This window comes from Elephantulus edwardii, unplaced genomic scaffold, assembly GCF_000299155.1.
Source record: "Elephantulus edwardii isolate Elephantulus edwardi_28Jun2011 unplaced genomic scaffold, EleEdw1.0 scaffold00026, whole genome shotgun sequence".
Taxonomy (NCBI): domain Eukaryota; kingdom Metazoa; phylum Chordata; class Mammalia; order Macroscelidea; family Macroscelididae; genus Elephantulus; species Elephantulus edwardii.
In genome coordinates this window covers 14,014,504-14,029,206 of record NW_006399776.1, presented here as the reverse complement: position 1 = coordinate 14,029,206, position 14,703 = coordinate 14,014,504, and the positions used below count along the sequence as shown (strand labels likewise).

At 36.0% G+C, this 14,703-nt stretch overlaps 1 protein-coding gene across 1 annotated transcript in view; it reads right to left on the bottom strand.

The window, feature by feature from the left end:
- DPH6 (diphthamine biosynthesis 6) overlaps positions 1-14,703 on the bottom strand; it is a 205,158-nt gene that overhangs the window by 70,069 nt on the left and 120,386 nt on the right. The window contains exon 4 of the mRNA XM_006883043.1: positions 6,371-6,444. Within this exon, the coding sequence (XP_006883105.1) occupies positions 6,371-6,444 (74 nt within the window). The remainder of the gene's footprint in view (positions 1-6,370; positions 6,445-14,703) is intronic.

Genomic DNA, 14,703 nt, shown 5'->3' with positions numbered 1-14,703 from the left:
TACATCACAGACCTGGACAACGATGAAAGATGACAGAAGAAGAATTGATGTCTTTGAGCTGTGGTCCTGGAGAAGAGTACTGAACATATGGACCTCCAAGGAAACAAACAGGTCTGTCCTCTAGAGGGTGAAACCAAGCTGCTCCTTGGAGGCAAGGATTTTGAAGCTCCATGTCACATACTTTGGGCACGTAGCCACGAGGGACCAGTCCTTGGAGAAAGACATCATTCTTGGAAGGGTGAAGGAAGAGCATAGAGAGAAAGATCCTGGATGAGATGGACTGACACAGTAACTGGGGTAATGAGGGTAAGTTTGTAGAGCAGGGTTCAGAGCTACTGTGCATAGGATTGCTATGAGTCAGTAGATAGACTCAATGGCACAAAAGAACAACAACAAAGCAAAATTTGAAGTATACAGACTGACCCCAGTAACAAGTTTTCTAAAATTTTTAAGGGGAAAATTATTGTAGATGTGGTCTTTATTATAAAAAAATTGGGAATCTCAAATTCAGACTGAACTTTGAGATAAATCTTGCCTCTATTCATGGCTATAGCATGGCCTCTTTTACCATGTGGCTATAAGAGAACATATCTTGATTTGGCTTTATAACTTTCAAAAATAGACATCACCACTGACTCTAGTTTGGTTATACATTAAATCATACTTTATGAACATACTAAAAAATACAAATCCATAAAAGATAAATTTCAGATACGCAGACTCAAACTCATTGTCATCCAGTTAGTCATCTGACATTCTTGCAGACTTTTGGGAGGCCATAGATAACACAGAAGAGGATTGCTCATCTTTATCCCATTGAGCCTCTGATGAATTTGAACCACCAGAGGCGCTGCCTTTGAATCAGCAGTGCAACTCCTGACAAATTACTCAGTGAGAACTCCCTTTTCAGAGAAAGTAACCTAAAATTTATTGAAATTTTAAAACTTTAAAACTTTCTAAGAATAAAATTATATCTCATGCATGTTGTTGTTAGGTGCTATTAACTAAAACCTACAGCAATCCTATGAACACAGATCTCAACCCTATCCTATCCTATTGCCATGCTCATTATTTCTAACACACTTGAGCCTGTCATTACAGTCACTCTTTCAGTCCATCTTATTGAAAGGCTTCCCCTGACACTCCACATTTCCTAGCACGATGTCTTTTTCCAAAGCCCACCTCCTTCTAACAACAAGATGAGAAAAAGTTTCATCATCATTACCTCTTAGGAGCACCCTTGTTGCATTTTTTCCAAGACAAAGTCCTTTCTTGGCAGTCCATGGAATATTCAGTATTTTACTCAAACACCACAACCCAAAGGCATTGATTCTTCTGCTATCATTCACTTCTAACTTTCAGATACATAACAAGTAACTGAAAAGACAATGGCTTATATCAGGCGCACCTTGGTCTTTAAGCTGACATTATTGCTCCTTAGTACTTTGAAGAGGTCCTTGACAGGAGATTTTTCCAAGGTGACATGTTTTCAGATTTCTTGAATGCTGGTACCAAAGGTGTTGATTATGGATCCAATGAGATGAAATTGTTGACAATTTCAATTATTTTCTTGATCTTGAAATATAATCCATAAAGACTCTCATGTACAGATTAAAAGATATGCAGGTTTCCTATGTGTATATATTAGCTGTACTCTTATGGAAGTAGGCACAAGATAAGGAAAGGTTTTCCAATTCATTTTCTAAAGGTTCTTACATACCCTAAACTGTGAGGCCACTGTACTTCTCTACACATAACTACAATTTATTCTGTTCCCCCTTCATTTGCTTTTAATAGCCTGTATTTTTCAAAATACAATAAAAATATATTTTTGAATCATACATAAGCTTTAAAATGACTTCTTGTTGTTGCTATTGAGTCAGCTACAAATTATAACAATGCTATGAACAGTAGGTCTGAACCTTGCCCCATTCTTACCATCTCTGATACGCATGACTCATTGTTACTGTCAATTTGTTGAGAGTGTTCCTCTCTTTCTCTGATCCTTCATCTTTTTAAGCTTAATGTCTTTTTCCAAGACTGAGTCCCTCCTGGAAACATGCCCATGGGAAGTGAGATGAAGTTTCATCATCCTTGCCTCTAAGGGGCACCACATTTGTACCTTTTCCAATATAGACTTGTTCATTCTTTTGGCAGTTCATGGAATATTAAGTACACTTCTCCAATACCACACTCAAAAAATATCATTATTCTCTCTCATCCTTACTCATTATACAGCTTTTATTTTTTTATTAATTTTAATGAAAGTTTACAGAGACTTTGGATTTCCATTCATTTATTGTTGTACTTTTCTCCCTGCCCATCCCTTTCCCCCACTTCACTCTTCCCTTTGAAAAGTAAAAGAAAAATTCTTTCATTGTTACACAGTCTCTCCTCCCAAGTCCACTCTCCTATGCAGCCTTTGTTCTGGACTCCTGTCATGACAATAATACCTAATCATATATCCTTTTTAACAGTTCTCTCACTCATCTGTTTCAATGCAGTATACATTATTTATCCCCACTATCTCAGTCTCCACTCTACCTTGATGTCAGTCCCATTTTACAACAGCGTCACTATGCAATAGTTGTCCTTCTGTGACTGAGATATTTCACTCAGCATAATGTCTACCAGGGTCACCCATGTTGTGTACTATTTCATGAGTTCCTTGTTTTTTAATGCAACAAAGTATTCCATTGTGTGAATATACCAGAGTTTCTCTATCCATTTGTTTGTTGATGGGCACTTGGGTTGTTTCCAACACTATGCTACTGTGAACAAAACCACAATAAACATGGGTGTGCATCTATCTGCTTGGGGGTAGTTATGGTTTCTTTGAGGTATATTCCCAGTAGTGCAATTGCTGGGTCAAATGGTATTTCTATTTGCAACTTTTTGAGAAAGCACCATACTGCCTTCCACAGTGGCTGAACCATTTTACACTTCCACCAACAGTGAATAAGGGTTCCAGTTTCTCCACAACCTCACCAGCATTTGATGTTTGGTGTTCTGTTAAATTTTGCTATTGTGACTGGGGTGAGATGATGACTCATACTTGTTTTGATTGGCATCTCTCTTTAGAGCTAGATATTTTGAACATTTCTTCGTGTGTTTGCTAGCAATCTGAATGTCTTCTTTGCTGACGTGTCTGTTCATATCCTGTGTCTATTTTTCAATTGAGTTATTTACCTTTACCTTCTTGTGTTGCTCAAATATTTAAAAATTCTAGATATAAGTCCCTTATATGACATGGCATTACTTACTTTTTCCCTGTCTATATCTGCCCTTTTCACCTTGTTGAAGAAGTTTTTGGATGTGCATAGGGATTTGATTCTTAGAAGGTCCCATTCATCTGTTTTATCCTCTCCTGGTTGTATAGTTTTCAGGATGCTTAGAAGACTGTTTATTTTGTAGAACTTTCAGAGTTCTTCCAAGCTTTTCTTTAATGAAGTTTATAATCACTATACAGCTTTTAGATGCACAGGAAACAAATTAAAAGACCATGGCTTGGATGAGGCGCACCTTAGTCATTAAACATACATGGTTGCTCCTTAACATTTTGGACAGTTCCTTGGCAGCAGATTTTCCCAAGGTAACATATCCTTTGATTTCTTGCCTGCTATTGGCATGGGTTGCCAGGAGGGACGGGTCCTTGGAGAGGGACATCATGCTTGGGAGGGTGGAGGGACAGCGCAGGAGGGGAAGACCCTCTATGAGATGGATTGATTCGGTGACTGGGGTCATCGGGATGGGTGTGTCAGAGGCAGTGCGGTTGGCGCAGGATAGAGCAGGGTTTACGGCTGTTGTGCACAGAGTCGCTATGAGTCGCAAACGACTCGAAGGCACATAACAACATAACATTGGCATGGGTGTTGATTGCAGATCTAAGTAAAATAAAATCCTAGACAACTTCAATCTTTTCTCCACCTATCACGATCCTGCTTAATGAACCAGTAGTAAGGATTTTGTTTTCTTGATGCTGAGATGTAATCCATATGGAATGCTGTGGTCTTTGTTCTTCTTCAGTAAATACTTCAAATCTTCTTCACTTTTGGAAGCTAGGTTGTGTCATCTGAATAATTCAGGTTGTTAAAGAATTTTCTTCCAACCCTATACCACATTATTCTTTGCTCAGTATACACATTCACTATGTATAAGATAAAATCTGATGCACACCTTTCCAATTTAAAATCATGTAAGTGTTCTCTCATTCTGTTTAGGTAAGTGCTTCTTGGTTTAGGTAAAGGTTATGCATAAAAACAAGTAAGTGTTTTGTGAATCCCCATTCTTCTCAATGTTATCTACTTCTTTGTCAACAATATAAACTAGTCCATAAGTTCATACGTGTTGCATTGCTAACCAAAAGATCAGCAATATGAATCCAGTAGCTGCCCCATGAGCTATTTCCTCTAATAAAGATGTACAGCATTAGAAATCTGAAGATAAGTCACTATGACACATTTGGATTGGCTCGGGCCTTATATAAACACATCCTCCTATCAGTACCATATTCTTTAAATGAAAAAGAATAATTTATTTAACAAGTAAAAAATAATTTCTTTCACAGGTCAAGTTATGCTCAAGAGTAATCTCAGAGTCTACAGGATATTTTTTCCGATAGGTGTTATTTGTCCAAATGATTACTTAAAAATGAAAAATAGATTAATCCAAGTGGTGTTTTTCTAAGCCAGCATTAAATAGTTACTATCTGTCCTTAGGATTTTAGAATAGGTCAGTGAATTTACTATTGTGGTATTTGCAGACTTACCCTAAATATTCTATCAGTGCTGACGCTATTGAAAAAGGTGGATGAAGGTGGAATCATTATATAAAAAATTCCTTGAAAGTTGAATAACTATCTAGAACTATTTCAATCAAATTAATATTTTGATGAAATACTTGAATTCTTTGAATAAAAGAAAGATCCCTTAAAATATGTTTCTATTTCCCTTGAAAATACTGGAGCTTTCCTTTTCTCTTAAGTTTTATAACAAATGATGAGGAATTAAAGTAGATTATAAAAAAATATCCTGAATCAAATTAGAAAATATTTAAGATATTTTTTACTTTAAAATATTAATTTTTTTTATTATAAATAATTTAATTTTATATATGAGTAAGTTAAGAAACTTTCATGCATACTCCAAAGTCAGAAAAAGACACTGTAAGGCTTTTGTTATTTAAGTAAATATATACATTTGGTTCCATGAGGCATGTGTAATACAAAATTTGTAATTTAGGTAAATAAATTCTCTTCAACTATACATTTAATTTTGAAAAATATAAATGCTAAAATATCTTTCCTTCCTCATCTCTTATTCTATAAAACTCATAATAGAAAGCTTCATGAAACTGTAAAATTCTATACTGTTATAGGAATTTCAAGTTGTATACTGGAATAAAATCATTAGTAATATATTGAAATGTTTTCTGTTCTTTATCATTTTGTTCTACCATGTTGATCTACTTCATGAAAAATAAAAAGATGCATTATTTCTCTAAAGTTAATAAAGACGTAGAATAAAAATATCTGAAAGTGTATATTTATTTTGAAAAATAACCTTTACTAGCCAGGAAAATGGCTAAAAAAGAGACTACTCTTCACTTTTTCACTTTGTAGGACTGGGACAAAATTACTCCTGGCTATGAAATAGTCATCAGATGATTTTAGCCCTGAGTTTAAATTTCTCTGCAATTTGTCTAGGAAACAGAATTCAGAATTTACACATGTACTCATTCAGCACATTCTTAATTCATATACCTTTTTATGAACAAAAAATAAATTTTTATTTTATATTAGTTTACTTACAAAGTTCATAAACACTGAGTTTCACACTATCCTTAATTCACTTTGTAATAGTTTCAAACAAAGCTAAAATACTGTGCTTGAGGTATATACTTTTTATCACAATGGATCATGATTTCTGATTTCTTAAAATGGTCTTAGGGTGAGCTCTGGTGGCCTAGTGGCAAGAAGCTGCACTGCAATCTCAGAGGACAGCGGTTCAAATCCACCAGATACTCTGCTGGAGAAGGGACAATCTCCTCCTGTACCAGTCAGATCTGATTTTACAGTACACACACACACACACACACACACACAAATGACAAAAATAAAACTTTAAAAAATGGTCTTAGAAAGTCACCTTTAACAAGTTAGCTTCTTAATGAATATCCTTTTAAAAATGTTGTTGGTAGGTGACATTCAGTAGACTACAAGGCATAATAACCCAATGACCAACAGTGTAATCTTGCCTTATACTGCACCATCCCAACAATCTGAATCATGCTCAAGTCTACTGTTGTAGTCACTATGTCAACATATCTAGTTGAGGGGCGTTTAAAGCACAGAACATATTATTTCTCTTACACATTTTCCACTCGATCACGCTGATAGTCAGAAAGTATGGCACCTACTGATATGCCCTCTACTTCTTCTTTTTCCTGAAAATAAAAGAAAAAAAATTAAAAAATAGACATATAGTTTTATATAATGCTCTGAAAATTATAAATGAACTGTTTCTCAACTAGGAAATAATTCTTAAGTAATGTACTTAAAATATAATCATATTTAAGGCGGGAAAAGTATCCCTTATCATTATAGCTTTGAGGAAAATAATTATTCATTATTCTTGTTACTTAAAATCTTAAACAGAGTGTAATTTCCATGGGCTTGAGCAGTGCACCCACAATGTTTTCACATTAATACTTTTTTAATTGGTTTTTTACAAAGTTTGTATACATAGTGTTTCACACTAGTCTTCATTCACACTGTGTTTCATACAATCATTCTCACGTATTATGTGTAAAATTAACACCATTGGACCTTGCACATCATTACCTTGTCTATTCACTCAGATCCTTCCTATTTACTTTCACCACTTCCTCCATCCACCACACTGTGCAACCCTGGGATTTCACCTCTACCTATTCTCACCCTTCCACTCCAAACTCTACTCCTTTGGGTTCATATACATGTTTCATTAGTTATCCTTACATTTTTAAAATAATGGTCTTATGAAGTATTTATCCTTACGAGACTGTATTAGCTGACTCAGGATAATGCTCTCCAGCCTCTCCCATATTACATGGTATTTCTCAAAATCATTGCTCCTGAGTGCTGCACAGTATTCCACTGTGTGAATGTACCACAATTTCTCAATCCATTCAGTTGTGGTTGGACATTTGGGCTGTTTCCATGTGTTTGCAATGGTAAATAATGTTGCTATGAACATTGGTGTGCAAATACCCCTTTGTGTCTCAGTTCTAATTACCTTGGTGTATTTTCTTAGTAGTGGAATAGTGTCACCCGGAGTTTCTATGTTCAATTATTTTAAGAGACACCAAACTGTCTTCCACAGTGGTTGAAACATTTTACAATCCCACCAACAGTGTATGAGAGTTCCCACTTCTCCACATCCTCGCCAACATTTACTTCTTGCTGCCCTATTAAACTGTATACACTTATTGAAGAAATTTTTGTGAAATTTTTATTTAAGAACATATTTTACAACTTACTAATTACTCTTTAAAATCCATTTGCTTTGCAGTAGGAAAATGGAAAATCTCCTCTCCTTATGATTTATAGACTTGGAGAGCCAATGAAGGGATGCTACAAGTTAGTATAGACTCAATAATAATGAATGAGTGAGTACATATGATTATTTTTACTTGACTATTAGTGGGAAAAGAAAATGAGATGGTAGAGACATTCCCTGGAAAACAATATAGCAGCACAGATACAGAATACTACAACAGGAAATGAGGGAGGAAGGGATAGAAAGAGGGAGGGATAATTTTTTATCAACACACTTGCAAATAAGAACACCCAACAGAGTCCTAAATGGACTGCTTTATCCGGCATACCCACTAGTGGCTAGGAGGAGAATGTAAATTAAGGTATAATCATGGATATAATTGATAAAAAGCTATGACAAATTAAAAAAACCAAAACAACAAACCCACCTAAACCAACCAAACAAAAAAGCATAACAACCCAGTATCAGTCAAGTACATGGATGGATATGGACAACTTGGGGATCTGGAAGGACAGGTCTAAGATGAGATTTAATGTAAAAAAGCATAAGATAATATACTTAGGCAGGCAAGCTAACAGGCAATGCAGATATAAATGAAGGGAGCCATTATCTAGGAAATAGATATGAAGAAAGTGACTGTAGGGGAGATTATTGATAACAAGCTGAACAGGAATTCTTCAAATTAGGGTAAAAGAAATCTATCCCAGGATATGGAAATATAGAAGACTGTTGTAAAGCAATTATTTTATTATTAAAAGCCTGTTTTTTCTGAATATGAAACTTCTCCCCACTTTTATGGTGCCCACAATGGAGAAATAATAGTGTCACACCAAATAAAACTAATGCTTCAAGAAATTCTGAAGTAAATCTGTGTGCCATAAAAGGATGCAGTAATAAATAAGCAAAAATGTACAGCAGGAATCATTCATGTCTTTGGAGATAAAGCTAATTTAACTTTATCTCTCCAAAACGATAGAAAAATATCTGCTCAAAGGTCCCCAAAATAAAATTATTCTGTCTATCAGATAAGGTTCCAGGAAAAGAGCTATTTCTTTTACTTTCCTGTTTAAGAAATGTGTGAGAACTTTTGCTTATAACCTTTCTCTAACCTTCCTACTCATTTTCTTTTAGTAAAAGTCACTATACTCATTAGGAAAAAAGTCAAGATCCATTGCCATTCTTTAATGAAAACATAAATATAAATGATACATGAACAAATTTCTGAAAAGAACAAAATTTTCTAGTGGCTCAGTGGAAAGAAACTATGCTGTGATCCCAAAGGCAGGTGGTTCAAGGTCACCAGCTGCTCTGCGGGAGAAAGATGGACAATCTCCTCCCCGCTATTAACTATCTCTGAAAACACACGAGAGGGTTAGCTCTGGGTTAGTCCGACTCAACAGTCACACAACAACAACATTCTTAGACCATATAGTTTGTATCTAATGTTCTAATATAAGGAAATAGAAAGTGTGTATAAGTGTCTTTCTCTATATGAAAACAAAAACTAGAGTAACTGATGTTTTCAATCCTAAATTAAGTTTAATAACTGTTAAAATAATAATTCACATTTATTATCTATTTAATATGTGCTAATGTGGGTGACTCTACTCTGTGGCCTTCAGGCCTGTTTTTGTTTTTGGTCAAACATTATTGTGTCATATAGCCCTGGTGCGTGCACTTGCCATACCGAGGTAACTTATGGTTATGGTAACTGATTACAACAAGCTTGGAAGCAGGAGTGGCATCCACTTCCGTAAATAGCTTGCCTCTGGAAACCCTATGAACCTGGAGAAAGGATGCAAGGCACGCAAGTGTTGAGGACTTTCGTTCATAGGGTCGCTATGAGTCTCCTATGACTCGAGGGCACTTAACAACAACAATGTGTAATACGTTTATTTAATGCTCACCATAACCCTCAGAAGACAGTTTGATTCTTGTAGTCTACATGCACTTTCTGAAATTCTTTCTTCCAAGTCTTTAATTTCTATTTCATACTATCTAAATTATCAGTTCTATTGGACTCCTAAGAGAACAAACAGGTTTGTCCTGGAGGGGGTTAAACCAGGCTACTCGTTGGAGGCAAGGATTCTGAAGCTTCATCTGACATCTTCATTTGGACATATCCCAAGGAGGGACCAATCCTTGGAGAGGGATATCATGCTTGAAGAGTGGAGGGACAGAGCAGGAGAGGAAGACCCTTGATGAGATGGACTGACTCAGTGACTGGGGTAATGGGGATAGGTGTGTCAGAGACAGTAAGATTTGCATAGGATAGAGCAGGATTTAGGGCTGTTGTACACAGCGGTCCCGTGAGTCACAGGCAACTCGACAGCACATAATTACAACAACAACAATAATATAATGTTAGAACCAGTAGCATTCTGACTTTCTTCAGCAATAGGCCTGTACATTAATTATTACATTTATTTGCCCAATAATCATGGCTACAATTACTCATCAGAAATCTAGTCCTACCACCACCTCCTAATTTCTCAAATTCTTAAAATGTTAGTGATTTCTTCACTGCTTCTCCATTTGTACAGATAATAATTATTCCTGTTTTTATAGTAATTATAAGGGATCAGTAAAAAACCCAGGTAAAGTTTTCAGCACTTTGAAACATTTAGTAAATACATTATTTCTTTCATCTTATTATCACTACAACTTCAGTAACTACAACACTATCACTACCACAACAACACTTCAGTAATTATTTACAATACTATTTTATTATTATTATTACTACTGACTAATGACAGGAGAAAGATGGGCAAACTTTCCATGTCAGATTTATACTTCAGAAAATCTGCTGAGGGTCAACAATGAGTTGGGTCAAACCTGACCATACATAACAACATTACTGACTGAAACTATTACTACTGTTGTTGATTGCTGTCGAGTTGAGCACGACTCATAGTGACTAAATGAACAAAAGGCCTGAAGCCTTTCTATAATTATTGTCATTTATCAAAGTTCATAGAGTTTCCAGAGGCATGTTGGTTAGGAAGTGGATGCCACTCCTGCTACTCTTACTAGATAAAGATTGCATTCTTGTACTTGGGAGACAAAGCACGTCATTTCTCAGCTTTAGACTCCTGGGCATTATTGCTCTCAATTCTAGTTACCACCAACTTCTCCAACATAAAAACTCCTGAATAATTCAGGGATATTTGTTCTGGAAAAGAGTATTGATTATCCCATGGACTGCCAAAGGAATAAACAGATACACCTGAAAAAAGGTGCAGCGTTGAGTGTTCTCTGGAGGCAAGGATAGTGAAGCTTTGTCTCACATACTCTGGGCATATTGTTAGGAGGGGCTATTGTTTGGAAAGGGACATCATGCCTGGAAAGGTGGAGCTTCAGTGGAAAAAGAGGAAGAACTTCAATGAGATGGAGTGACACAGTAACTGGAGCAAAGGGCTCAGGTGTGTCAGAGATGATGAGGATAGTACACATAGGTCAAGGTTCAGATCTGTTGTTCACAGGGTCAGTATGAGTAGTACGTGACTCTGCAACACCTAATAACACCACCACCAACACCACTGCTGATTAGTTGGAACTGACCCAATCACTGACCTTTCAGTGGGATTTTGGAGACTTTAAATCACACAGAAAAGACTGCCCACCTTTCTACCATGAAGCAGTGGGTACAGTCAAACTTCCAGGTGATGGAACCTTTGGGTTAGCAGAACAACTTCTACAGGCTATGTCTATCATAGTTCCTAGAAGTAAGACTTAATGTTAAATCTTCAATCATTCTGAACAAAGTATTTACTGGAAGAAATAAATATAGACTATTAAAACATAAAAGTCTATCACATAGTGCATGTGCCCTGTAGAAAAAAGGAAGCGGGGTTCAGACTACGAAACATTTAATTTTGTGGCAAAAAAAGTCAGCAAATTAATTAAAAATGGCAAAATTATAGCAACAGTCAGCTGAGAAACAAGAAATAACAGCTAAAAGACATCACAATGAGGCAGCATAAGCAAACAAATCGTACTTATATTAGAACCTATGATCCCAAACATCCTACTTGTCCACAATATGTACAAATTTTATTAATAATAATAATAATGTCCCTGCACCTGGGAAATTCAGGCACTAAAATGAAGAAATAAGGAATGGAACAAGAAAATAAAAAGCTGGGGAATGTTTTATAGAGTAGTTGACTTAGGAACCTTACCTGGAAAGGCATATTTGATTTTCCTTTGTTGAGAAATAAAAGTGGGCGGGGAAGAAGTCATTCAGGCTGAAGAAGTTAACAGGAAGCAACAAAATAAAGTTCTTGATCTACTAAGGGAAGGCCAGCTGTGTGAAACAGCTGGAGGTGAAAGTGCACATCAAGAAGTGGAAGCACAATAAACTGGAAAGACAAATGCTAACCAGAATGTTTAAAATATGGCCAGTATTCCAAAGGCCTCTCTGTGGGATTTTTATTTATTTTTTCAAAAGACTCACATCTATTGTGGTATAATTAATGCACAATAAATTCAATCCGCTTAAATTTCACATTTTAGGAGTTCTAACAATTTATATACCAGTAAAACAGTCACCAAAATCAAGATATAAATCATATTAATAACTCCTGAGAGATTCTTTCCCCCCATTTTTAGTCAATCTTCTCACTTCAGACAATTACTACTCTGCTTTTTGCCCTTGTACATCACTGTGTATTTTCTAGAATTTTAGATAAATGGCATCATATGGTATGCATCTTTTTGTTTCTAGCTTATCCACCCATCAAGCTCTGGTAGCTGAGTGGTAAGAAGATGCATTGCCATCTCAAAGACATGTGGTTGGAATGGACCATTTGCTCCTAGGGAAAAAGGTGGGCAACCTCCTCATGCGTAATTTATTGCCTCTGAAAACCCACTGGAGGGCCAGCTGTGGGTGGGTTGTGACTTGATGGCACACAACCATCAGCACCACCCCACCACCACCACCACCACCATCACCACCATGTTTATTCATTTATCTGTTAAAAGATATTATGGTGATTTCCAGTTTGGGATTCTTGGAAATAAATTTGCTATAAACTTTCCTATATAATGCTTTTGTGGACACAGGTGCTCATTTTTCTTGGGTCTCTAAGAATTTTAATATATGAGATATTTTTCACGCATTTATATATAAAAGATTAACCTGGTAACAATGTGAAAGACTGATCAAAGACTGATCACAAAGAAGAGGAGTCTAGTCTGAAAGAACTGAAGAATAAGAGATCAAATTAAAGTAATAATTTAGAGATGAAATAATAGAACTTAGGGTCAAGTGAACAGAAACAAAAAAATTACATAAAGAGTGAGACCCAAATTTTAGTTTTATTGACTTTTAGCTTGAAATAGCTACTTTAAAAGAAAACAATTTTTATTTTGGTTTATATACTGTGTTCAGCAGCTTTACCAGATTTTCAAATCACTTAAGACTATTAGGTACTTTGAATACAATTTTAGTGCTTAGGAAGGTAGAAAGCAGGGAGCTCAGGTGGCCCAGTGGCAAGAAGCTGCACTGTAATTCCAAGGTATGAGTTTCGAATCCACCAGATGCTCTGCTGGAGAAAGAGGAGCAATCTCCTCCTGTACCAGTCAGATTTGATTTGACTGTACACACACACACACCCCAATTAAAGAAAGAAGATAGAAAGCAAGTAAGCAGTGGGATTGTGAGTATACAGGAAACCTCAAGCAGGGAGAGTAAACAAGATACCAAAGACACAGGATCTAAGACAAGAATAAGATCATAAAGTATATGAGCATAGAAGATGAGGGAAAAGAATTCAATGAAGGCTAGAACTAGAAACTGGGGAAAAGTGTTCATAATGACAGGAGACACAATCAGGATAGAGTAATAGTTCTGCACAAAGAACATTTTGACCAAAACTGAAGGAAAAAGTAACAATATTAAAAGTACTACTAAAATGTCAAGATTTATATACGTCAAGTTATGCACTTTATGTATTTCGGTTAATTATTTTAAAACTCAAAATACTGCCAACCTGATTTTTACACGTGAGTAAAGATTCACTTTCATTCACTCCTTGAGGTGGAGTTGGCATAAACGCAAGGCTGAACCTCCATTGGGTTCCTACAGCTGTAAACTGCATGGGAGATTAACCACCTTCCTCCAGTGGAGCCACCGGTGTATTCGAATCACCAGAGCAGTATGGCCTTTGAGTCAGCAGCACAACTGAGGTAGCAGCATAGCTCCTTATGGACCATCCCGACAGAGCTCCCTCAACAAAGATGAACTTCACTCACATTGACATAGGTGCTAAATAGAATCATCAGCCTTAAACTGAAGTGTGGCTGTCAAGCACACCTATGCTCTTTCTTATATCCACAGTATTAACCACTATAGGAATATAATAAAGACCACTAGCTTTATAAAAGCTGATCATGTCCACATAAGGAGAAAATTAAAGCCATTTTTATATAATCAAAAATCATTTGAAGAGAAGATGAATTATTGTCAATTTTTTCAAACAATGAACTTCAAATTCTAAGAGAAAGAAAGATGATTGATGATTGTGTTGTTGTTGTCGATTTTTGTCATGACTCATAGTGACCTTTTGAACATAAGGTCTAAAGCCATTCTACAACTATTGACATTTATCAAAATTCATAGAGTTTCCAGAGATATGTTTTTTAAAAAGTAAATGGCACTCCTGCTTCCAAATGATTTACTGGAAAATCATCACTTGGAGAAATTTTGTAAGTTCTTATTTTAACAATATGCCAATCCTCAAAAGGATCAAAATAGTTAAGAACAAAGGGGGGATAAAATTTTACTAGTATGATGTTAGTAAGAGAGTTTAGAGACAAAGAACATAGACTTTTAATAGCCCATCACATTGCAAAACTGTAAGACTTCTCAGACACAAGTGGAAACCATGCAGCGTAGGCCATTAGCACTACCAACGATGGATGTCGAAATTCAACTCGGGATAATAAAATCAGCAAAAGCATCACTAAGTACTAAAAACAGCAATGCATAATGCCATTAACCATTTATATTAGTTACTGTTCTCAACAATGCTCCAGAGAAGGTTCATTATCATCCTCATTTTATTATAAGGGACTCTAGGTTGACTCTGGAGAACATTATGCTGAGTGAAATATCCCAGTCACAAAAGGACAAATATTACATGATGCCACTGTTGTAGAA